At 41.4% G+C, this 25,983-nt stretch overlaps 3 protein-coding genes across 5 annotated transcripts in view; all 3 read right to left on the bottom strand.

Moving 5' to 3' along the window:
• Window positions 1-349: 349 nt before the first annotated feature.
• On the bottom strand, window positions 350-5,951 carry RPS15A (ribosomal protein S15a). The gene is made up of 5 exons (XM_055409562.2): window positions 5,827-5,951; window positions 4,664-4,801; window positions 4,086-4,165; window positions 1,597-1,682; window positions 350-495 (listed from the first exon to the last, which is right to left on the bottom strand). The coding sequence occupies exons 2-5, from the start codon at window positions 4,794-4,796 to the stop codon at window positions 402-404; spliced, it is 393 nt and encodes a 130-aa protein (XP_055265537.1). The 5' UTR covers window positions 4,797-4,801; window positions 5,827-5,951; the 3' UTR covers window positions 350-401.
• Window positions 5,952-10,780: 4,829 nt separating this feature from the next.
• ARL6IP1 (ARL6 interacting reticulophagy regulator 1) lies at window positions 10,781-18,132 on the bottom strand. Its single transcript, XM_055409565.2, has 6 exons — window positions 17,984-18,132; window positions 15,298-15,431; window positions 14,734-14,853; window positions 12,388-12,505; window positions 11,722-11,806; window positions 10,781-11,297 (listed from the first exon to the last, which is right to left on the bottom strand). The coding sequence occupies exons 1-6, from the start codon at window positions 18,017-18,019 to the stop codon at window positions 11,179-11,181; spliced, it is 612 nt and encodes a 203-aa protein (XP_055265540.1). The 5' UTR covers window positions 18,020-18,132; the 3' UTR covers window positions 10,781-11,178.
• A 2,325-nt stretch (window positions 18,133-20,457) lies between these two features.
• Window positions 20,458-25,983, bottom strand: part of SMG1 (SMG1 nonsense mediated mRNA decay associated PI3K related kinase) — a 95,557-nt gene continuing 90,031 nt past the window's right edge. For all 3 annotated transcript variants that reach the window (XM_088833117.1, XM_088833118.1, XM_088833119.1), the window contains one exon: window positions 20,458-25,034. In XM_088833117.1, the coding sequence (XP_088689243.1) occupies window positions 24,957-25,034 (78 nt within the window). In that variant the 3' untranslated portion in view covers window positions 20,458-24,956. The remainder of the gene's footprint in view (window positions 25,035-25,983) is intronic.

Below are 25,983 nucleotides of genomic sequence, written 5' to 3'. Positions count from 1 at the left end.
GGCTGTAATTATCTGCTTCCTTATGAATAATTACATAACCAACTGTAACATCATATTTTTAGGGTATGAAATGTGTATTCTATCAAGCTAAAAATAGGAAAGGCACCACTCAATCAAGGGTTAATTTAAGACTCCAGAAGAGGCAGCTTCACCATCTGGACCCCCAAACCAGAGCCAACCATCCAGGGCCAGACACACCTTCCTCTGGTGTGCCACAAGGGTGATAGTGAAAGCTACACCAAGTCAAAACTTTCTTGTACTTCAAGGAAACAGCATTCACCATTTAACACAAAGGCTGTATACTCCCAAAGACACTCTTGCTACTGTGCTGTACAGAATTCAAAATGACTTAAGGAAGCACCAGAGTCCTCTGAGGCATTTTATTTGTATGTATTACATCCCTAGAAAAAGAATCCAAGGATTTTCCCTCCTGTGTGTTTTCGTCTTGCTTCTTCATGGTCCATGATGCCAGCTGAGGTTGTCAGTACAATGAAACTATGGAAAGTTAAAAAAAAAATTTGGTAAGTTTTCCCTACGAACTGTTCAACATCGAACGACTTCTGGTACAGAAAAATTCCAACATTCATCAGTGTTTAACATGCGGTCCCATACATAATGCAGCCTCCACAGGCTGGCAGTACACAGGCATGACTCCTAGAACCAAAGACTCCAGCTATACACACACAGTCCTGGTCTCAGCTAACATAAGGCAATGCTACCTAAAAACAAACACTGGAACTCCTCCAACTTCAGAATGTCACTTTCTGCTCTCAAGCAGACACACAGTTTAAAGCATTAAAGCACTGATATAACTTGACAGAATTGTTTCTGCCACTTACTGTGTGTATGATCACAGGCAAGCTATTGTACAGTTACTTGGACAAAGGGCATCCCACCTGGCCGATTTCATGGGTTACTATGGGGTCAAGGTAAGACACAGAAAGTGTACCAACTGAGAGGCATTAAAATTAGCTTCCTAATTACAATCACAAAGGACCTGTCCGTAACACTATACCTGTTATGCAGTAACCATGAAGTGGGAGTGACTGGGCGCTTAAGTTCTTAACCACCAACAGACCAAATGCTTGGTGTGTCAGATCAGGTTTTAAATTGCTTTACCAGAAGTAAATCCGTTGATAACATAACTTATAAGAGAACTAGCATCTTTAAGAAATCAAGGCCATGAATTGCCCAAAGCCTCACAGCTTTAAAGTAGAAAATCCTGAATTTGAACTCAGTCTCTTAACCACAGATGAAGATTCTCAAACTGAGTTTGCCCAGAGGGCAATGGTTCAGAAGTCATTCTGGCCACAGAAGGGTATTCATAGAGAACATGCATAAACTATTTGCACTGAGCCAAAAGAGCAGACACCAAAGGGAACACAATTCTGCTCTCTCTCAGCCAGCTTCAGCTCTCACACACCTCTCAGAAACTAAAACCTAACACATGAAGTGTGGCTACACAGGCGCTAACCCATGAGTCAAGCTGTTTGGGCATAGAGACTATTACTAACTACTGTTATGTAAAAAATATATAAAAGCTTTGCATCACAGGCATCCACAGCATTAATTTTTAAATGAAAAAAATCAACTTACCCAAACTGACGGGATGGGAGCAGGTTATTCTGCCATTTTTCTAGATCTTTGAGTTGAACATCAAATCTGGGGCTGATCACTCCACACTGTAAAAAGTAACAGAAAACAGTGTTCACACTTCACTAATAACAAAACAGTAACACTAAAAAGCTTTTATAACTGAGCATAGAAGCCAACCAACTCAACATTAAATGGGTAACTATTCTGTACAATATTCTATATAAATTCAATCTGAAAAACAATTAAGACTATAGCTACTTAGGAAGAAAAAGCAAACTACTAGAAACATCAACAGAAGAGGCAGAACATAAGACAACACATGGTAGTCAGCAATGTGCATCCCTATGGCCTGTGGCACTGTCCCAGCACAAATGGCCAGATTTTAAAGAGCTAAAAGAACAAGTCTCAGAGCTAAATATGACACCCCTGCTCACATCTCTATTCTACAAATCACTAGCACACTCACCAAGATGCCTTGCATGCTCAGTCACTTCAGTCATATTCCACTCTTTGCAACCCTAATAGACCATTCTCCAGGCAAGAACACTGAAGTGGGTTGTCATGCCCTCCTCCAGGGGATCTTCCCCACCCAAGGATTGAACCTACGTCTCTCTCTTATCTCTCCTGCACTGGCAGGCAGGTTCTTTACCACTAGTGTAGCCTGGGAAGACTCAAAAATGCTTAACAGTAAACTAAATGAGACTACCAGATTAGAACTTGGTGAAGTCTTTGGAGCAATTACACTTCCCACTTCCCTAGGCAGATCGAAACTGAAAATGGACCCACCAGGTCTAAGTATACCCTTGCAGGAAGCTCACTCAGGTTCTTTTTATCACATCATCCTGGGGGCTACCACTGTCACCTATCAAGGGCAATCCCACACTGGATAGAAGCAACACAGGGATACGACAAGGGAAAACCCAAGCAAGCTACAGTGAAAGACAAAGCTTTCTGAGACCTCCACACTACCTCATCCAAGCTTTATGTATTCCAGTAGCAAAAATCCCTTCCATCCAGCTAGTGTAATTCCAGCATATCTGCTCTCAAACCACATCAATCTAAGATATGATTAAGCCAAGAATTTCCTTAATCTAGTCTTTAAACACTACCTTATTTCCCAGCCCCATTACAATTCCACAATAAGGTATATCCATCTCTTGCATGAAGGAAACTGAGGCAAGAATATCTTACAAAGGAAGAAAAGTGAAATTAAGAGAAACCAAAAAATTCAGGCATTTGGCAGGGCCTGGATTTCAACTATCTATTAGCCAGGATTTTCCAAATGATTTAGTGGATCACAGAGTAAGGATGCCACAAGTGAGTTCCATTTGGTAAATACTCTGTTCAAACTTATTTCTCAAGCTATTACGTACAGTGAACAATCAAGAGAAACCTGGTACGGAGCACTTCTCAAACATCAATCAAATCTTCTGCAGGACAGTTTTAAAATGTGCCATAAGCTATACACCAGAATTAGTCTTCCACTGTCCCTGAGCAGGACTCAGATATATCTGTTTCCTAATTCTTAAAAATAGAGGGGAAAGTAAACACACCCTGTTCTACTTCAACACACTGTGAGGATCAGAGTGAGAAAAGTGAATTCAAATCCTTCCTTGGGATTGGAATCTAATGGTTACAATAAAATAAAACAAGACAGACCCAAAATTTCCTTCAAAAACTCTTCAAAGGCTTCATATCCAATAATTTTCATCTGACATTAAGTATCTATCCACACAAGAAGCAAATTTACTATGTAAGAAAGCAACTTTGTAAAATAGAAAACTGTTGGACTAGAGAATGACCTTATTAATCAATCTGGCCCCTGCCACTAACCACTTCCTTGGCTCATTTGCCCTAGTGTTGGATTACAGGAACCTGTGTGCAATGTAGAAGACCCGGGCTTGATCCCTGGGCTGGGAAGATACCCTGGAGAATCCCATTGACAGAGAAGCCTGGTGGACTGTCATCTATGGGGTGCCAAAGAGTTGGACACGACTGAGCAACTAACACTCTGGATTACAGGATCTCAGATCTCTTGCAAATCTGAACACAGAAAGCAAAGCAGCAGCCCTCAGACCCCCAACTGGTTTATAGACTAATACCTAGCCCCCAAATTCATGCAATGCAAAGTCAAAAAAAAAAAAAAATCAAACAGATACAGTAGATTATGCCTACAAACTGACATGAAAAACAGACCTCACAAGTTATTTACACTAACAGGACTACTGGCCTTGAACCATCCACGATTCAAAACCAGTACCACCAGTCTCAAGCCTCCAAATCTCCCTTCAGATACCTTATACTTCAACACTAGGTCAACTGACAATTCCACCTGGAAGTTACATAAAATTTAATGATTTTAATCAATTCCCATTGTTCTTAACCTAATTAGGTAAAGCAAGCACAACACTATCTGATTTTACAAAGGCAATTATACCACCTAAGACCATTCTGAAGATTCTAAAATGTGGAAGATAGTCAATTCTTACCTTATTTAGTCTGCCTGTGAGGTTCACAACAATTTTCCCAGCCCTGTGATCATCAATGATTTCAAATTCGCCAATGTAACCTGTAGAACACAATTGACTGTATTAAAAAGTACTTTTAAAATTAAGACAGCAATACTCAAAACAATCCACCTTGCAATTTTAAAAGGGGGACAATTTCCTCCTTGCCTTTTTATACCTTCCCACTCCCAAAGGCTACCTAGTGTCCAGGACATTCAACAATCCTTTACATCCCATGGAGCTCTGAGAAGAGCTCAGGGTCCTCTCAATGACATGTTGTGGGTGTGATGTTATTACCAAGAAAGGCCATTTTAGCTGCCAAACACCTACCAGAGCAACAGTCGCAAACCTCCTCCTTTCAACTGTCCTATTCTACTCAGCATGTCTTAAACAGCATCACTTCTCCAGGACTACCCTGTCCACAGCCCAAGTCAATTGCATTAGTTATCATGTCTGACTGCCACTTTGTTCCCCATTTTCCCTTACCAGGCCTCTCCATAGTTAATTTCTACAGGACCCATTCCGTAGCAGGTTTATCAACAAAACAGAAAGACACTTACCATGCTTCATCATCACTGTTAGAAACCTGACGATGACTTTGGAGCATGGCCTAATAAGGACCTGGCGTTTGCCTCTCTTTTCGGCATTGTTGATACTCTTGAGAGCATCAGCCAGGACATTCATGCGCACCATTCTGGCTGTTTAGGGAAGACAAAACAGGCGTTTTACCGGCACTGCCATTAACAGGCACCCTATCATTTCTCTGCAAACACATCCTTTCCTTTCTGCCTCAATCATGTGGAAGCTTCCCCATTTCTAAGCAGACTGGTTTCCCAGTAACCCCAGAAGGACGTCAACTACTAAAATAATTAAACACCAGCCGTGGTAGGTGTTATTCAAAATGGCAGTTGATACTCAAACTTGTGGAATTCGGCAGCATCCACTGAGTTTAAACCTACCAACTCAGTTGTCAGCCTTTTCCCAATAATCGAAAGATACTACTCAACTTTCACCAAACACCCAGAACTACTGCATTAACATAAAATGTCCGTCCCTGTGCCATCTAAAACTATGTCCAACAGCAAGTACCAAAGTAATAAACTGAAACATTTCACATGTACCACCAGACTGGTCTCTTACCTCAATGGGCACAAACTTCATCTAATAAAGTTTTGAAAGTTAGGAACAGAGGCATGTCTCAAACCACAACAGTAGGTCTCCAACCTACTTCCTCCAGCTCAACAGTGTCTTGAGAGAAAAACATATTCGTTCCCAGCAAACCGCCACCACAGGCAGGATGCAATTTCCCCTCCCGAGGGTCCTCATCTCCCAAGCTCCCGGCGCAACCCAAATAATGGGAAGCTGCACGGCCCACCAACTCCATGGCCCTCCGGTGCTTCTCCGAGCCAACGAGCTGCCTCAACCATTAACGGGAGGTACTGGCGCCGCCGAAAAATTCGGAGGTGCCGCCCCTCCGGAACGGTCCAAAGCTCCCTGTTCCCAAGGGCTGCGGCCTGCGCCCCAGAGAGTGCTCTCCGGGGAGCAAAGCATGGGATAGCCGGGCATGACTCTCCTCTCTGCCTGCCCAGACCCTCGCAAGGCTAGCATTTCCGGCGCAGGAGCCCTCCGACATCCTCGCAGGACACGGAGCGCGACTCCCACACCACAGGATGGCACCGATAACCGACGGATGATGTTGGATAGCTCAGAGAGAGATACTCACCGGCACGGAAAGATGGCGGAAAGAGGACGGGAGGGGCGAGCGCACGGAATTATGGGTTACGGGTCGGGCTATCGCGAGATTTTTAAAGCCCCGCCAAAAACAAAAAAGGATTGCCTCCAGGAAGGAGGCGGGTGAAAGGGCGGAGCCTCCTCCGGGGTAGGTAGTAGAGAGTCGATGGAATCGAACGTCCCTGGCGCGGCATAGGGCAGTCAGCTGGCAAGAGGTGGGGCATTAGAGTAGTTTTGAACTCCTTTCTAGCAGCTAATCGGTAAAAACGAAAAACTGACGAGGGCCTAGATATTTACTAATTTTTATTGCAGTAACTGTTGACTGTTTAGAATGAATTTTGATACGTGCGTATTTACAGTACCTCTGGAAGGACCCACAAGAAATCGTCTATTGCCTCTGGGAAGGGCGTTAGAAACTGGGATGGGAGTCATGCTTTTCTCCCTATTTTTGTTGCTTAGTCGCTAAGTCGTATCGGACTCTTTGTGACCCTATGGACTGTAGCCGGCAAGGCTCCTCTGTTCATGGGATTTCCCAAGCAAAGAGGGGTGAGTTGCCATTTCCTTCTCCAGGGGATCTTCTCCATCCAGGAATCGAACACGGGTTTCCTGCGTTGGCGAACGCTTTACCACTGAGCCACCAGGGTAGAGCTTTCTCCCTGTACAATTTGTTTTTTTACATTTGTTTATACTTTTTCAAAACAGTAAAAAATATTTTTCTTAATCGATGCTTATTTTTTGACCCTAAGTATTAGAAATTATTTACTGGAGTTCCAGACTTTTCTTTCAAGTTGTGAAATAGAGACACAGTTGCAAAGAAAGCCACAGATGTTTCGAAATAAAGCTCGGCCTCTTAAAGGTTGTTGCGAGGGTCAGATGAGATAATGGTGACAAACGGCTCGCAAAATCTCTGGCACGCGTTAAATAAATGCTCAGCAGTTAACTGCTCCAGGTCCGGCTGCCTGGCAGGCAGGGAATTCTGGCGCCGCCCTCTCTGGAGCTGAGTGACCTTAGGCTAAGCTTCTGCTCTGGACTTACCTTCCTCACCGCTTTCACCCTTACCCTCCCTCCTTACCCTTCCCTGTATTTCCCACCCCCTTCCCTGTGTTTCCCACAGGCTGCCAGAATGGTCATTTTAAAACTTGTCAGACCCCGGACTTTCCAAGGATTCCTGTCAGTAAAATCCAGATTCCTTACAAAAACTTACAAGGTCCTCCTTGTAATATCTGCCTCCTTGCATAGGAACATCATCCCCCAGCGGTCTCCGTGGCTAGCTTTTCTTCAGATACTCCAAGCACACTCTGCCTCAGGGCCTTTGTATTAGCTTTTCCCTCTAACTTGACTTTTCCTCCCCCAGTTTGTCAGGTCTCTGTTCAATCACTCAGCTTCCTCCTCCTCCTCCCCACCCCACAATCTCATTGCCCTGTTTAATTTTTCTCCATAGGGTTTACCGCCTGAGATATTGGAAGTGTCTTATCTCCATTAAGCAGGCAGGGATATGGTTGGCTCTGTTCACCACTGTACCCACAGCTTCTAGATAAGTTAACTCCACATAGTAGGTCCCTGATACATATGTGATGAATAAATGAATGGGCAAATCAATTTCCCCATCTGTAAAAGGGAACGATATACTAATTACTCGAAGTTGCTGTGAAGATAAATAATTCTGATGAAAGACCAGCATTTGTTATTAGCATCACAGCCCACCTCACCCACCGTCACCGCTTCTCAGATCCTAAGTGAACCTTGAGGAGTGCTGAGCTCCCAACACAGGCATTGGCTTTTCTAAGAAACATTTCCTTTAAGAACTGGTTGCCTGAATGCAAGATGTTGACTAAAACTGTGGTGCTCAACTTGAAGGGCTCAGCAACAGTGGGGAGTTAATACACCCACTTTCCTTCAAGAGCCTCCATCAATAGAAAGCTAGTGCCACTCAACCTCTCTTTATACACTTCATTCATTCTCTCATCCCCTCATTCAGCAAACATCTGAGTGCCTATCATGTGCCAGCTGTAGCCGGTGACAGGACAAACATCACTTCCGGGCCTTAAGAGGTGCAGATCCTAGCAGAGACAAATCTCTAAACAATACTGGGCAGTGTGCTGTTTCCATGCCAATATGAAGCACTGTGGGAATGGAGGTGGCCTGAGAAGCTGCTAAAGCTTTGCCAGGAGGAAGTGCCATTTGATCTGTGTCTGATGGCTTCTAACAGCTACTCATTCCTAACTGCCACTAAGCGCTTCCTGTAGATTAACTCTGAATCCTCAAAACACATGGAGTTACATAATGCCCCCTTGAGATCTGTATTATCTCCACCTCACAAATGAGGAAGCAAACGAAATTCATTCTTAAATTAACTGTCTTAAAATTTTGCTGTAGGTTAAAAAGTTAAAGAAAGTGGTCATATATAAATTACTTGGGGGGGGTTATTCCCAAACGTTAGGAAGGGTGTATGGCCTATGGGTTTTTGAATGGCTCTAAGAGCTAGGGGGCTTCCCTCATAGCTCAGTTGGTAAAAAATCCACCTGCCATGCAGGAGACCCCAGTTCAATTACTGGGCTAGGAAGATCCGCTGGAGAAGGGATAGGCTACCCACCCCAGTATTCTTGGGCTTCCCTTGTGGTTCAGCTGGTAAAGAATCCACCCTCAATGCCGGAGACCTGGGTTCAATCCCTGGGTTGGGAAGATCCCCTGGAGATGGGAAAGGCTACCCACTCCAGTATTCTGACCTGGAGAATTCCATGGACTGTATATCCATGGGGTCGCAAGGAGTCGGACACAACTGAGCAACTTTCACTTTGAAGAAGTGCTGCTGCTGCTAAGTCACTTCAGTCGTGTCCGACTCTGTGTGACCCCATAGACGGAAGCCTACCAGGCTCCCCCATCCCCGGGATTCTCCAGGCAAGAACACTGGAGTGGGTTGCCATTTCCTTCTCCAATGTGTTGAAGAGCTAGGAGGGCAAATAAGGCATATAAAGATAGAAATCTTGGAATGGTTGGGATTGGGGGAAGGGGAGAGGAGTGGAAATGGAGCAGAAGACTGTGTATAAATCGCCTGTTGACATCCTGTGAATTCTGGAATAACTCTGCTAGAGGTGGTGCAAAGAAACTTGAAAGGGGACTTGTGCTGTGGCCAGAGCTGGCACAGTAGTAGCCAAGCTGGCCTGGAAAGTCATCACAGCTGCACGTGGCTGCGTTCCAGAGCACTGGGTGACCAAGAGACCTATGGTGACTGGGTAGAAACTTCCATTTTCTGGACATCAAGCCTCCAGGAGGCTTCAAGGAAGGATCCATGTATTTGGCAGGCAGGGAAGGCAAGAGGTGTGACATTGAATCTGTTCCCAGGACCCACAAATAGATAGTGAGACCCAATGATAACATACCCAATTTGGGTTCTATTTTTAAAAAATTCTAAGTGCAAACAAAAGTCACCCTCCGATTACTGAGCACAAAATTCTGAGCTACGTCCTAGGGTAGAGGTACAATGGCCCTCTCCTGCATCCTTCTGCTGCCTGACCTCCAGCCACACCCTCACACACCACCTTTGGCCATCACTTATTCATTTATCTCCTTTTCCATCTAGGATGGTACCTGGATGTTTACTAGAATTTAAACCTTTTAGTTCATTCTGTTCTTAAAGAGCACCTTGTGCAACATGCTCAGTTGCTAAATCATCTCCAACTCTTTGGGATCCCACAGACTGTAGCCCACCAGGCTCCTCTGTCCATGGGGCTTCCCAGGCAAGAATGGGTCTCCATTTCCTCCTCCAAGGGATCTCCCCAACCCAGGGATGGCTTCTCCAGCATCTCCTGCATTTGCAGGCAGATTCTTTACCACTGCGCCTCCTGGGAAATCCAAAGAGCCCCTTACAGCAGTGGAATGATCACCCAGGGTAGTTCATTAACTGGGTATGTAAATCCAATCGTGGAAACATTGTATTGGTTATGCTATAAAGAAAGGACACAAGGAGGGATTCCAGCTTTTTTATTTATTCCCCTTTTAACAAAGTAGAAGAAATAATACAGGATTAAAACTGCAAAAGTAGTTAATTGGTAGAACACACATACACACAAAAAATCTGGATAGGAAGACAAGCTTATATACAATGAGGAAACACATGTAAATTATGGTAGTTTGTAGGTTGTATACGAAACATTTAAAAAAAAAGTCAAACATGCTACACGGTGCCACTGTTTACAGCAATATTGAAGGGGAGAAAATAACACTAACTTAGGGACTGATATACCACAAGGTCCAGGTTTCACAGCATCAGTGCAATAAATTCACAAAACTATATTACAGCTAGTTAATCAGTTTAAGAATTGTTCCCAAATATGTCACATTTCCAGCCCTCAGAGGTCCATTCCTAGATTTCAACTACTCCATCTTTGGGGACCAAAAGCAGCTAGCATTACCATAAAAGGAGACTCTTAAGACTTTAAAAGCTTATTCTGGTCTTGAAAAATTAGTAGGATAAGGCTATTTTCTACTGAAATGAATCTTGACTCAACACAGGAAGACTTCTGTCCTTTATTGGCGGTCTTGGAGTGAAGATCATAGACATGACTCTTAACCTATTATGGACTTTAGTTCCAATTAACTGAAAATCTGAAATTTAAGAGTCCTAAATACCAACTTGTGTAAGCCTGCTACTAAAAAAGCCTTTAACGACGTACTAACTTCAAGTTTAAGTGCAAGGGAACAAGAGTTCTAAAAGTTCCTGTCAGATTCACCATTTGGGAGGAAGGATCAATGTTTCCTACAAACTGCTAAATTCTGCACAAGGGAGAAAACGCATGCTAAGACATGGAATTAGTTTCATTTTATTCCATGAGGCTTCTCCCACATTATCACAACAGAATAAGGAATGAATCTTAATTGGTCTCTTCATCAGAAGTGGTAAACTTGGTCTCTATATTCATGAAGCCAGTTTTTTAAGCAGACCATGGAAGCAGACGATAGAATAAGCTTCCTGAAGCCACAGACCACTATCCTGTATCCCATCTAAAAAAAAGAGCAACTTGAACAGTTATCCCGAGTCACTGTTAACTGTACTAAAGGGTGAAGTTCACCACTGTTATTTTAAAAGTAAGAGTTCAGTTAACCCTGGGTGACAAAAAACCAAAACGAGGAACTGAAGAGTTGTCCATATAAGGCCAGCTGATAAGAACACACCCATGAAGACACTGGGCATAAAGCCTTACTTGGCAAGTCAGAATTTCTACTAAGGGCAGAGTGACGGACAGCAGAGAGCTACTTCTGTAACATTTTAGTATCCAAACAGCATAACAGGCACTGTTCCCAAGGACAATGTATACTCCATTAATCACTGAATAAAGCCAATGCTTTATTCATTTTTCTTTTCTTTTTGTTTGAGAAGCTTGTTTATCTCTCTTTTGGCCATTCCAATGTATTTCGAAATGATTCCATGTTGGTTCAGTCCAGGAAGCAAAAGAAAGAAAGTCACTTTAAAAAAAAAAAAAAAAGTTACAGAGGCAGCAATTAACTTTCTAAAGACTACTACATTTTACAGAAGCTAGTTCCTCAGACTAAGACACACTAATGGGAAGAAGCAACATGATATCCATTATTCGATGCTATCCGATGATATTTATCCCCAGAAGCATCTGCTCTCATACCTCCCAACCTCAGGTAACACACACTGCCTATTTTTACCTTGTGCATAATACTTTCTACCTTGGTTGTTGGTTCTTTGTCTTACTTCTGATAAGACCACAAACTCACTGAAAACAAGCACCCAGCTTTTAGTCATCTTTCTGTGTTCACACAGTTCCTTAATCACTGCTTGGAACTCAGTGAGCAGGAACAGTTTACTAAAGTCCAGTTAAACTGGCCAGGACATGCCTGCAGCCCTTCCCCAGAGACTTACCTATCAGGTAGGTGAGAAGGAGGTTGTGGACTTGCTGTCCCACCCAAGCAACCGCAGCAAGAGAAATGATCATGGTCATGAAGTACTAATAAAGAAAATAACAAGAACTTATCAACTCCTCGGAACAGACTAAGAACTGAAACTTCAGGAGGTTGTTTCAAAGGTTGGAAAATAACTCAGTTTTTATTCTCATTTTTCTTTAAAAACATTTAGCCTCTATGTATTATATAAAACCTACAGAAAATACTCCCTAGGTCTATTTTACAGAATTTAGATACATTCTCTCCTGGAATAACTGTAATTCTATATGTAAATTATGTAGTTTATAATATAAATTACACTACTTTCACAACTGATAACCTCACATAGTAACCTCAAGTGAAACTAAGAGAAAAGAGATGTATCTTTTATATTTATTTCAGTAAGTAAAAAGAACCAGAAAAAAATCAACTCTACAATGAAAAATGCAAAATGTAATTTTAACTTTCAGTATAACTGATACAGATAAATATATATGAATGTACTGAGAAGTTAAACCAACACATAATGATAAACATCCAACTACAACTTGAGTAAAAAAGAAAGGCTTTAGACTATGATGAAGGAAAATCTGACACAATCTTTAAAATGTTGCTTGACTTAAAGAAGTCAAAACCAAAAACGTACCATTTTAGGCTTTTCTTCCTTTAGGGTAAAGAGGCGCTTCCACCAGCCCACAGCTCTGCGTCGAGTTTTTACTAGATTGCTGCAAATTTCATGGAATCTTTGCTGTTGCTCGGTGGTCCTAGAAAAAGAATTTTCCTCTTTACTACAGACAAATCTAAATATTAAACAGAAGTATACCATCCTCTCAATTTTCAAAAGCTACTTTCCAAAAAAAAAATCTAAATAAGAAAACAATTCACCATTATCTTATTTAAAAAAAAAAAAAAAAGAGCTCTTGAACCATTAAGACTCTTTTGGGAATTCCTCTTTGGTCCAGTGGTTTAGGACTCCAAGCTCTAACTTCGGAGGGCCCAGGTGCAATCCCTGGTCAGGGAACTAAAATCCCACAGCTGTGCAGCATGGCCAAAAAGCAGACAAAAGACAGAAACAAAATAAATCCCCAAACTTCCTGTATCATTTGGCAGATCCCAGTGAATCCTGAGTTGTGGCCACCAGAGTCCCACTATTTTGAGGAGGATGTGACATTTCTACCAAACAGTAACTACTGGCATTCAAAGCACAACACCCTCACCTGGGCTTCATACATTTGAGGCCAAGGCAGCCACAAACAGTTCAAATCCAATCACAAACAAAACAGCAATAAGAATACAAAAAGATAACTCCAAAAACGTCCATTTTCATTTATAATGTATTTTGAGTTCTGATTTTTTTTAAATTTTGTCTTTGTACTGTCTTAGCTACACAGACATAATGGCTGATATAAAATGTAAGCCCTATGCTGGGGTGTGTTGCTTTCTCTCCACTAGTCCTTGTCCTTGTAAATCTGCAGTGATAGAGTAGAAGGCCTTCTGCGGAGCCCTGGAACTTCTTATAAGCAGACATTCATATGCTGCCCACAGTCAAGGCTGGACTGTGGCTATGCAACAGTGCTCTTCCTTCCTCATAAAGGTCAAAAAACAAAACTGCACCAGTGAAAACATACCAACTAACAAGAAACTTCATGTGTTTACTTCTGAAAATTTTTTCTCCAGGACTTAAGAATTAGCAGATTAGAATGTTATCTGGCTAATAAAATCAGGGTATGAGGTTGAAGTCTGTTAAACTGTTACACTGCAGTCACAAACTTGCCCCCAGGGACTTCCTCAGTGGTCCAATGGTTAAGACTCCGAACTCCCAAATGCAGGGGGCCCAGGTTTGATCCCAGGTCAGCAAACTAGATCCCACATGACACAACAAAGAGTGGGCACAGCCAAATAAATTAAAAATAAAGTTTAAAAATTAAAAAACAAAAAACAAAACTTGGCTCCCAAACAGCAGCATAATTCATTCCTGCACATGAAAAACAATTCAGAGGACAATTCCTAACACTAACCGTTCTGATATGATAGAAATATGTTTATACAAACAAACATGCTTACTTATCCCATAATTTAAGCAATTCCTACATTTAAAATTATTTTTACAGAATTATTTTTATAATTTGTTATTATCAGAACAAAAAACTGTAGGCACAAGTAGACTACTAATCAAATTAAAATAAACAACCATGGGAGAAAAACATCCAGGAGAAAAACAATCCCATTCCTCTATCTAGTTTTGTTCACTATTTGGATCAAAAGGAAGAAATCCAACATTCCAGAGGAAAGTTAAGCAATACTTTAATAGGCTCCAAAGTCACTTAACCTTATCTTGGGAACCCATAAGTAACTCGTTCAAAGTATGGTATAAATGAAATAAACAACCCACTTCTGTATAAGCTTGAATCTATTCTTAAGTACTTCTGCTAACAACTACTGCACTGCCTCAATGTCTTAGCCTGAAACACAAGATCAGTCTTAAAAATCAAAATACTTCACAGCACCCAGAAGAGTGCACCTAACATAAAAGCAAACATTCAATAAACAGCTGCTAAATGAACAGGCAAAAAATAAACAACTATGTTTACTGTTTTCAATTATTCATAAGTTATTTATGAAATTAGTATTATCTTAAATATCAATGGTAAAAAATGTACAGTAGACATACAACTTTTATGGAAAGCTCATTTTGAGTTCTGCAATCACTGAAAAATCATTACCAAAAAAAGCCTCACTTCAATAAAAAGGTCTAGAAGGAAAAAAGTCAAAATAAATGCTAGAGTATAAAAGAACTATGGAGATATAAGTACTGGAAATTCACGATTTATATGCGAATCAGCTAAGAAATTCTTTACATCAAACAATAAGTCTAATCCCTAGCTGTCTGTTAATTAATGCAGTTCTCTGTGTGTAATTACAGCACCCGAGTCACAGTTATCAGGTTCGAAACTTCTCAGAAATTTGAATGCCACATCATTATGCCACCTACCATTTATTGGAGCCAAAAATTCTAGGTGCCAGAATGGGAACAAGATAGTCAGCCAAGCACAAAAACATAACAAAACAGGAAACACCAGATAGAACAGATGGATCTAGATAGTAGATAGTCCTGTTTAAAAAAAAAAAAGTAACAAAGGTTAGAAAAATATGGTCTTTATTAGTGCTAGCTGAACATGTTTATTCACTTAGTCCTCTGGTTCTCAAAAGATGTTATCTGCCCTTCCTATTCTCATTTTCTCACAAGTGGTTTTCCGGAACTTTTGTGACAGGACATCCCAGCCATAACGGTTAATGTAAACAAAGGGCAAAAGCCTTTTGGGGTCCTCAACACCTTCTAGGAGTGTAAACGGTCCTAAGTTTGAGCCACAGATTTCACTGCACCGGTTACTGAGTTTAGATAGTACTATGGATTCTGAAAACCAGGCAGACGGCTCTAAGGAAAGGCATTTTTTACAGAGTCTAAAATTACAAGACTTCAGGCACTTCCATAAATGAAACCTGAACCATTATTAGTAACAAGCATAAATCTATTGTAATTTAATAGCTCACTTACAGAAACACCAAAGAAACCACACCCATGATGGCAGGTGGAAACCAGGCTCTTTCCCATCGGAGGACTTTATCTGCCATCAGCATCACTTCTCCCCATCCTTGCAGCTGCTCTTCCAGACTCGCAGTCTCTGCAGCCTACATATGAGCAACGTTTAAAGCAATCATTTTACTAATCTCAACATTTCTGTGACTCCTAGAGATACTAAAGTCAGAAATCAATGGGGGGAAAATTATCATGTAATGGTCACTTTCCAAACCCAAGTACTGGGATTATGTAACATAATCCTTATAATAATAATATGTAACATAATCCTTAAGATAGGGATAATCAGACCCATTTACAATTAAAGTGAGTTCAGAATGGTTATTTTCCCAAAGCCATGCACTGCTATCTGTAGGCTTCCGTGGTGGCTCAGACGCTAAAGCGTCTGTCTACAATGAGGGAGACCTGGGTTCGATCCCTGGGTTGGGAAGATTCCCTGGAGAAGGAAATGGCAACCCACTCTAGTACTCTTGCCTAGAAAATCCCATGGATGGAGTAGCCGTCCGTCCATGGGGTCGCAAAGAGTCAGACACGACTGAGCAACTTCACTTCACTATGCACTGCTAAGTGGCACTGCCCCAAGTATAAGATCACTCGAAGTTTGCTCATTTCAGGTTGTTACAATCGATCTGTTGTTCTGTCATTTCATTGATTTAACCCCCTACTCCTGAATACATGAGGAAAGTCTCTCTCTGAACAGCATTCAATTTCCAAAATAGCTCTTTGTGTACTGGAATCATCTATATATTGGCATCACTTGCACAACTAAGGAAAACTACTGTGCTTTCACCGAATTATAAAAGACTTATTAATATTAAACCCAATATATCTCAATAAAATGCTCCTTACACTTATCAGGATGCTTTGGTTAGATGTCAAATTTCTCTGCAAATCTGACAATCAGCTGCAAGCAGACTTCTCAGATGAGCTAAGTAGACTTCTCCGATGAGCTAATGTGGCAAAAAACCTTTAAGTTGATTTTGTTTGGTTGGTTTTTTTCTTGCATGTAAGCTAAGTTTTCGTAGAGTGGGGAAAGAAAAAAAAACTGGAAGAAATCCATGTTACCTTAAAAAACTACCATGTGACAGAAACTGTTAAATATTTTATATACTTACACTTTAATGTGTAAGTGTATATATTTTATATACTTACTTATATACTTAAATATTTTCTATACTTACACCTCCCAACAAGCTGAAAGGAAGGTGTCCTTACTATTCTCATTCTACAGATGAGGAAACAGAGACACATAGATTTACAGATCTGACTTCAGCAATGCCAAGGCCAAAGGTCTTGTTCTCCTAAATGAAGTCACATTGGGAAAAGTCGGACACGACTGAGCGACTTCACTTTCACTTTTCACTTTCATGCATTGGAGAAGGAAATGGCAACCCACTCCAGTGTTCTTGCCTGGAGAATCCCAGGGACGGGGGAGCCTGGTGGGTCTACGGGGTGGCACAGAGTCGGACACGGCTTAAGCGACTTAGCAGTAGCAGCAGCAGCAGCTCTGTGCAAAGAGCAGGCCAGCTCGAGGCCAAGATCAGTTGTTTCAATAGCTGTTTGACCTTGGGTGGGTAGGGGTTTGTGTGTGTGTGTCTGTGCAAAGAGCAGGCCAGCTCGAGGCCAAGACCAGTTGTTTCAACAGCTATTCGATCTTAGATGGGTGGGTGGGGGTGGGGTGTGTCTGTGTGTTTGTGTTGGGGCTAACTAGGCTAACCATAGAAAAGGGGCAGAGGTCATGCATATTTATAAGTCAACACAAAATGAAAATCACCACAATCAAAAAACTGCCCAACAAAATCACTTGATTCGTTGGAACCTGGGCTCTTGGAAAATCAAACGTCAACATTAAATTATTCTGTTTCTCTATTCACTGTGCTGATGGTGTGTGGCTTGCCTTTTCCTGGGGAAAGGCCACGGAGAAGACGGACAGATTTCTCTCGCTTTTGCCTAGATCCTGCGGTGAGATTCGGGCTGAGGTTATAATTGCCTGCCTTTGATACAAGCTCACTGCAGTTCCCTTCGACCTCTGCTTACTCTAAAACTGTCCTGTGACACCCCCTCCCAGTCTTACAAGTTCCAGACAAACACCAGGAACCTCCCATTGTCCTTCCAGCTGGATCCCACCTCCAGTTTCCAGCCGTGAGCTCGAAGCCTCCGTGCCGTTTTAAGCCATGCCAGGCTCTAATAGAAACCCTCGGGAAGAGCCTTTTTGACCCTCCACTCCTGCCCAAGCATTAGGGTTAAGACCAAGGAGGGGGAGACACAGATACGGCTGGAGTCTGGGCCCCAAAACCGCTCGACAGGCCCCTCGCGGGCCTCTGCCACTGACTGCAACCCAGACTGGTCACAGCCCCCTTCTCCAGCTTCCTCCTCAACCTCTATTCGCAGTGAATGATCACGCGCCCTCTTCGCTCCATCGCGCACCTTCCCCAAGGGGGTGTTAGGAGTCGCCACGACTAGTCACTGACAAGCCGAGGTTAACCAAGAAACCAAAGGGCAAGCGTCGTCGCCTACACCTGGGAAGGGAGATGGGCCGGGCCCGCCGCCAGTGATAAGAACAAGGCCGCAGCGCAGTCCCACGGAGCACACCGAAGTCCGGAGGCTCCGCTCGGTCTTCTGGCGACTAGGTACTGGGACTCACCAGCAGATTGGTGCTGCGATTATCTCCTTCCGCCATAGTTCTCGAGGTGCCGTCTCGGCGAGCACAGGACGCCAATAAAGCAAAGCCTTCTCCGACTCCTTCGCCGCACCCCTAGCGCGAGGACACGCCCCGCAGCCTGCTTATATAGGCCGGCGGCCTTTCCCGACAGACCCTGCGAAGCTCGTTCCTCATTGGGCAAATCGAAATCAAGCTTGAGCAGGCCGGACCAACCGCTGCCCAGCGCATGACTTAAAACCGAGGTCAAAGGAGAGTGAGACCACGCCGCCCCGGGGGCGGGGCCATGGGATGGCCAATCAGCTCCCAGTAGGGTGGACGACGCCCCGCCCAGGCTTCTCCTAAGCGGTTCAACGGCCGCTGCACCGGGCCTGGCCTGGCTTCAGTATTCCCAAGCCGGGTCGCCAGGTGGCTCTCGGACGATCTTCCAGCGGACTTCAAAGCAGCTAAGCACCCTCTCTGGAATTGAGTCCTTAAGGAAATATGCCACGCAGTATCAGGCGGAGGGCAGAGATGGGCATGTGACAGTAACCCCCTTTAAGGGGCGGGCTGGGATCTTCTACCAGATCCAGCGGGTGGCCCTGGGCCTGGCTGTGCCCCAAGTTGGACCCGCATTTTACTTATAATCCCTGCTGTGGCAGCCCTCGTCAGGCTACTGAGCAGTTTAGCCTAGATATGTGACTTGAAGACTCGTGCCCATCTCATGAGCTTTGTGGACAAGGAAAAAGGGCATAAATTGCAGGTTTTCTGCAATTTTTCCTCCCCTACTCATTAGGCATGAGGCCTTAGATGGGGGGCCGGGGGCGGCAGAGAGGGTGTGGACATCTGGGCATAGTTTGAGAGCTTGTGAAAAATGCACCACTTTATAAAACTGGTTTATTTTCATGGGTTCTTTGGGGAAGTTCTTAATAGAACACCCCACTTGAAACCGCATGGTCCCCCTCCAAAAAGGGCCTGGTTTTGACAGATCCTTTCACATAAGGAAAGATGTAAACCATCTTGAGTGGAATTCATTGCAATTTAAGAACTAGATGATCAATGTGAGACGTTTTTCTCTCCGGGATTTCAAAATCCATTAACGTTTTCATTAACACAAAATAATGCCAAATGTTGACCTGATCAGATATGTTTCAGAAAAACATGCCATAGCTTTCAACTTTTATCCTTTTACAGTCATCTGTATTATGCCATCAAGTTTATTTTAAAAAATTAAATAACTACCAGGTTCATAAAGAGTTCAGGGAAAGCATAAAGAAATGTGAGTCAACACAGCTACAAACCACATGCTGCCCCTAAGAAAACTAGGGGGACAGAAGCTTTGTGAATATCATAAAAAGGTACAAACTTTGCCATTGAACTTTGGAAAAAATTAAGCATCTGACCAGGTATAAACCCTGCGGGGCGGGGCAGAGTTGGGGGCTTTGTAAGGGAAGGAGACTTCAATCAAGTGCCACTTTGGGAAATGTTGGTGAAAAAACAGTTTATGTAGGGAAAATGCAGCCAATTGGTATACCCCATTTTGGGAGACTTTATTATATAAAGTTATGAACTGTGAGGAGCAGGCCCTCCTCTACCTATTCAAAAGAAAAAAGGTCCCAAACAATCAGCAGCCACATAATTAGTGAATATATAGAGCTCTGTGTGCAAAATCTTGCTACAGGCACAGTAATATCCTCTTCCAAAGGAGAGGTGTGGGGTTATTAGACTTTAAAACCTACCCTTTGTACTTTGGGAAATCAGTTTTGTTACAGAATGTGCCTGGTTTTCACCTAAGTTCTCTAAGTAAAACTTCAGAAGACAGACTTCAACATCAGCTTGTGAAATTGAAGTAGGTGAAAAAAACTAAAGAAATTGATTTAAAACAGCACAGTTCTCCACAGTCCCTTGTTACTCAAGGAACATGTTCCCAGACTTATTTACTTAAGCCTAAGGCACTGAAATAAGCTCCTTAACTAAATTTCCAATTGCCCTAATTACTAAAATCCCAGCCCGCCCTGGTGTAGCTTCCTTCAGAGTTTGGGGTTGGTTGTGTGGTTTTTGTTTTTGGTTTTTTTGGTACTATAAAGGCAGGATGTGAGCTTTTGAAATGTTGATCAGATGACTGAACAGATCCTCCTACAGAATCTGGCAGCAACAAATGCAATCTGATTTCCAGATATTCAAACAAGCTGGATATTGTTTTCCTTCAGATTTTACACACCAGGGAATATATGTCAATAATAATCTACATTAAGTTTTTAAAGATATACAAAATGAAGCTTAATAAATTGTGCCTTAATACTAAGAACTTTGAAGTAAAATTTCCACTTCTATACAAAAATATTAGAACATGTAAAATACATTTTTTTAGAATCAACTTTTTAAACTTTTGGAGGTATTAATGCTTTAAAAAAGCTATCCATATTCCAAAATTAAGTTTTCTGGAAACTACTTCAACAAATTCAGAGCTTAAATGCTATGTCTTTTAAGACTTTTATTTTCTGAAAAACAGGTATTTCATACAATCTTTGCCATGTTAATGCAAATATGCACAAAGTAGGCCATGTACTTTTGTTTTCCAAAAGATGCATTGTGAGCATTTTCAGGAAGCTGGTGTGATTTATTCAACTTTTAATCTTAAATACAATCACAAAATTATATCCATCAGGAGGCATTACAACCTTTTGTACAGAGAAGCCACTTTATTTATACAATGTTACTAGAACAAGGAAGATTCAGTTCAACTCAATTTGCTCTTATATAATAAGGGTAAAGTAAATTAACAAGTGAAGTATGATGTTGCCATTGACATTACAGGTGGAAATACAAGGAAAATTTAAACCAGAAAATAAAAGAACTTTCAACTGGAGCTGAAACTTGGACTGTCAAAGAAAAAAAAAGCCTGTTTTGAAAGACATACATTCTGCAAGTCTGCATTTCAGAACATTCAGTTAAATTTATCATCTTCCAAAGTCAAGCTAATTTTATGACACTTTTACAATAGCATAACAAACAGCTTTTTCCCTAGTAAGCCCAAATTCCCATGGAAAGCAAGAGGCTAAATGGTTCATATTGTACAACTAACCACTGAACCTATAAAGCTTCTCTCAATTGCAGTTCATTTGCCCTTTTGTAAAAAAGATGGTGATATTGTCACCCAGGCCTTAAAAAAAGCAGGAAAAGTGCAACAAACCCTTCTGGGTTCATAATACAGTGGATTTCCTTCCTTCAGTGTTTGGAAAATTTATAATGCTAGTTTTTCCCCATAGGAGGAATCTTTCTAATACAACCCAAACAGTGAAAAAAATCTGCCTTCTTTAAGCGATCCTTTTATTAACATATAGTCTACCTCCTAAAGTTAAGAGGGGAAAAGTCCTAGCTCTAAATTACTGGCATTTTACAAGCTCAAGATACAGGATGGAAGGTCATTGGTTTTCATATATATCTGGTTTTATGTAAAACAAAGGTACTTCAATGTGCTAACAGAAAAACATTCACTGATTTTTTTATGTATATGAACAGAAGCTAACAAGCTAATTGTAGGCGCCTTCTTTAATATGAAAAGAACTGGGAGAAAAGAAGAACCAGCTCCTCTGATTTTAGTACTGCCAAAACAAGTAAGCCCCCAGAGTAATTACAAATATGTAGAGGAAAATAGGCCAGGAAGACTTTTCAATTCAAAGTACTGCCTATATCACAACAGATTTAAAAGGACCTAAGATTGCACATCAACTCTAATATTTGGCTGTACTTGCATTGCCCTGCTTGGAATTTTTTTAATGGCTCTTTCCTTAAATTTCACACATCAGAACAACCACAATTAAAAACAAAAAACAATGCAGATAACACCAAACATTGGACATTAAGAATACTATATACGACAGATAATAGAGGCAAGTGTTAAGGGCAGAAGTGATGGAAGTTTTTCTTTGTATTATAAACCCTCAACCCTGAACCTGGGGTTTGGGCTCTAAAAGAGCAATTTAGGGGAGCAGATCAAGAGCTTGATTATCAGTTCTCACACAGAAACCTCACATATCTCAACTCACAAGTGTCAGACACAAAATAATCATCATCTAGCAAACTATGTGAAGAACTCATGACCAGAAACAATGATACTACAAGACACACCAAAGAAACAGAGTAAAAGAGAAATACAGCTAGCTCCATAGACTGCTAAGCCTCCACAGCTTCAGAGAGAAATCAACTAAAATTCAGGCAATTCTAGAAAATGAAAGACAGCAAAACGCTTATGATAAACTTCAATTTCCAAAGGTACTTCAAATTGCAGAAGTTGTTAAGTTATTCTGTACCCCCTGAATCTTAAGAGGAGGGGCACAAGAGAGTGAGAGTGCGGAAGTTGGGGTGGGCAGGAAGAGGAAGGAGGAAGGTGGGAGAGGGGGTGGGGGACAGGAGGAGGGAGGGAGGAGCAGACCCCTGGTTTTCCACAGGTATTTCTGTATTATCAAAAATGTATGACTTCATAACCACAGCACTCTGAACTTCACATTTTAAAAGATCATCACCAAAATATAGACCTGTCTTCTGAATCTGCTGTATGACCAAAGTCTTTTACTGCTGATTAAATCTCGAGTTCTCTTGTAACAGTTCAAAATGACAAGGCTACTTGTCAAATGACTTCCCCAGAAGCAGCCAAAGAGCACAGACTAAGGTCTTATTGTCCAGAATGCAGCTAAGAGCAAGCTTTGAAGTCATCAATCACTCATATCTGCCCTACAACCAAACATGTATATGTCACACTATTCTCTGAGGGATCATTTTAAACTAAAAGTGATGGATAATTTAGCAGAGGCACATGTTTTTTATGTAAAGCTGTTTTGTTTTTGCTAGGATAAGGTGCCAGGTACCTCTGAAGCCTGAAATTCACAGGCAATAAAATTCACCTATTTCATTTTACTTCTTTACCAAAGAAGCGATTTCTGATTACTGTCTATAAGGACAAACTAGTGTGAACTGGTTTTATCACTGTAATAAAAGTTTTTCCTTGTGACAAAGAATGTTGTTCAAAGACTAATCTTGAAACAGTAGAGGTAATCGAGTGATGAGTGCAACAGCCTCTAGGAAATAAAGCAGTGTGCAAAACACAATATGGCATTATTATTCCGATTGGTTGTTTTGATTGTGAAAATAAGGTTCAAAATGAATGAAGAAAATAAAATTTGATGCACTAGGTTCCTTAACTTGCTATTAGACACATGGGTATTCAAAACAATCACCTTTCTTATAATACCTGTCAAAGTATTAAAAGAGCACTGACACTGAAATGCATTCCCCCGTGAGTATTTAAAGATTACAGATTAATGTGGCAATCAGAGTACAGGGAAGGCCAGAACTATGGGAAATTTTTCCTTAATTCCTTTCAAGTTTGTCTGTGAAGACTGGCAACTAGAAAGTGATCTTAGCCCTAATCTCTAAATTGCACGGAAAATGTACTCGATCAAGATTTTAATCCTCTTCTACTCTGTGTTGATACGTGATTTCAGGAATCCTATTCTAGTCTGGATTTTTATTTTGGATCAACAGTTGAGCTTACACAGCCAGTACTGAAATGCAATGCTAAATTTAAGGAAACCTTGATCATGAATTCACTACTGAACTATTAAATCTGTGCAAAAATTAAAGTACTTCACACACTAATAATGGAACTTAATAAAAGATGGTGGTGATTCTTTTTGCTGATGTTTCATGTATATGTCCCTAAAAGGCCAAGTAAACTAAAGCACTTTTAATTTACACCTTGTAAATTGTAAATTAAAAGTATCAAATTAGAAAATTAAATTAAAAAAAACATTTCACTCTACCTCCACCAGAACATCACTTTATTGTTAATCTGTCATCAACAATGTAAAACTCTAATAGGTACTCTATCCTGGTTTTTAAAAAGGTAAAAGATTACATTGGATTAGCTACTTTCTATGAAGAAAACTACATCAATCACAGAAGAGGGAAAATTTGAATGACCTCCCAAAAATGTACACTATAAGCAAAGGGGAGTGTACATTAAATCAAATGTCTGTTAGATTCATTACTTTTGAATGCACAGTGACAATTTTGGAAACTGTACATGATAGAATCACAGAAATGACTTAAATAACCAGAATTACATTTTGTATGTGATCATCAGACCTTTAAACAATCCTTGCATTTTCCATGTTATCAGTGGTTTTGAAAAATTTTCTGTTTATCACTCCAAATATAAGTTAACAGCATCGAGATGAAGTATATGAAATATAAGGATTGAAATAAAAGTGAACGTGAAAGATGGCTAATCTACTAGATCAGGTAAAGGGGGAAATGGGCAGATGGTGGGGGATGGGGAGGACGACGATGGGGTGGGTTTTTTTCCCTTCATTTCAGAAGTAAGTTCTTCCAATGTAGTGTATCTGTTACATAGCTCTCCTTCAGTCCATTTCTGAAATTCATATCGCATAGCCTTTTTTTGTACTTACTGGTCAACCCGACCAGTACTGTTGCTAAGCAACAAGTGTTATGCAAGAATCTGAATGCATCAAAGCTTCCTTGGCTGTGATTTCTTCGCGGCCCCAGTTTCCTCTGTTTCTGAGCGGGGTTTTTTTCCTGGATTGTACACACGGGGTCAGGTGGAATGGAGTTCCAAATCACTGTGCTCCGCGGCATCCCGATCTCTCTGCAGCTAACCTCCTGACACGTCTGCAGCTGTTCTGTGGCAGAAAGACAATCTCCGTGTTCAGGCGGTGAGCTTGCTTGCTTTCTTTCACCCTTGACCCTGGGGTTGCAGGCCATGGTGTTGGGCGTATCCCTGAGTGCAGCTGTCCTGCAGGATTCACTTCCCTAGCGCACCGAGATTTCCTAGGTTTCCTCAGAGTAAGCCCCCAGTTGCATCACCACCGACTGTGGTGTGGCGTTGGATGCCTGAGGCTGAGTTGATTCTGGTGGATGTCTGACCTCGCTTAACCAGACTCATCTACTGTCTTGCCATTCATACCCAGGCTGTCCAACCTTCATACAACTGAGCCAAGTTATCTAGATTAGTTGCTTCCTTAATGACATAGTCAACCTGTAAAAATGGGCAAGATAGAATTTAAAGCCATTTAAAACTTGAAAGAGCATGATTCATATCTGAGTTACATGAACTGTTTAAGTTTCTAATCACCCAAATTAATTACCCAAAGATGTGCAGTTGTCATGGTGGGAAGAAGTTAAATAATCTGAGCTTCCCTCCTAATTCTGTAACTTACAAACATGTGTCTTGGGAAAGTCACAATCCCCTTTGAGCCTTACAAATCCTTAGATGGAGAGAGAGTGCCACTGACCTCACAGGTGTTCTTGGGATTAAACATGTGAATTCACTGGACAAATGCTTAGGTGAACTGAAAAGTGCCCAGCAGATTCTGGAACACAGTCTGATACTCAGCAAACATCTGCTGATTCTGACTCAGCTAAATATTCTTTTATAGTAAGAGATATGATCACTTCTCTATCCAGAGCATCCATCAGGGTCCAATTATATAGTAAATGCTCACTATATGGCTGCTGAATTATAACCTACAACAGTTGTGTGCAAAGCACTCTATACTTACCCTACTCCTGTGAGCCACTTAACATTTTTTATATAAAACTTAACTATCAGAATAAAAAGCACAATAGCTAAGCATCCTTCAAAACAAAAATGGACAGAGACCTAAGATGCAGTCATGAAAGCACACAACCCATTAACCTACCAGAAAATTTCTGAAGCAAAGATACCCCTAGACCCAGAACACTGTCCAGGGTTTTTTAACAAATTTGACACACCCTGTCTTCGAATGACTCTTAACCAAGAAGAGCTTAAGCTCAGATCCAATATAGAGATCTGTGCTTAAAATTAAAAAAAATTTCTTGCTGATGTGAATTGTGGATGCCAAGCCATTAGAAAATAGGGTATTCACAAGTCTCAGATTTTTACCCTACCCCACAGAAGAAAAGGCAAATGTGTAATAGAGAATTCAGGAGAACATTACCCTTGA

The sequence above is a fragment of the Moschus berezovskii genome, chromosome 27, assembly GCF_049115385.1.
Source record: "Moschus berezovskii isolate FMDL1 chromosome 27, NW_MosBer_1.0, whole genome shotgun sequence".
In the NCBI taxonomy this organism is placed as follows: domain Eukaryota; kingdom Metazoa; phylum Chordata; class Mammalia; order Artiodactyla; family Moschidae; genus Moschus; species Moschus berezovskii.
Note: the sequence above shows the minus strand (reverse complement) of the source record. Positions and strands in the feature narration are given on the sequence as shown.

What these genes read in the sequence shown, in the direction of transcription:
- ARL6IP1 (XM_055409565.2), bottom strand. Translation starts at nt 18,019, where the DNA reads ATGGCGGAAGGAGATAATCGCAGCACCAATCTGCTG. An exon ending in ATTTTTGGCTCCAATAAATG is followed by an intron (nt 12,506 to 14,733) that starts GTAGGTGGCATA and finishes TTCTTTTTCTAG; the next exon opens with GACCACCGAGCAACAGCAAA. An exon ending in CCTTCTCACCTACCTGATAG is followed by an intron (nt 11,298 to 11,721) that starts GTAAGTCTCTGG and finishes TTTTTTTTAAAG; the next exon opens with TGACTTTCTTTCTTTTGCTT.
- RPS15A (XM_055409562.2), bottom strand. Translation starts at nt 4,796, where the DNA reads ATGGTGCGCATGAATGTCCTGGCTGATGCTCTCAAGAGTATCAACAAT. An exon ending in AACAGTGATGATGAAGCATG is followed by an intron (nt 4,166 to 4,663) that starts GTAAGTGTCTTT and finishes TGTGTTCTACAG; the next exon opens with GTTACATTGGCGAATTTGAA. An exon ending in CTCCCATCCCGTCAGTTTGG is followed by an intron (nt 496 to 1,596) that starts GTAAGTTGATTT and finishes AACTTTCCATAG; the next exon opens with TTTCATTGTACTGACAACCT.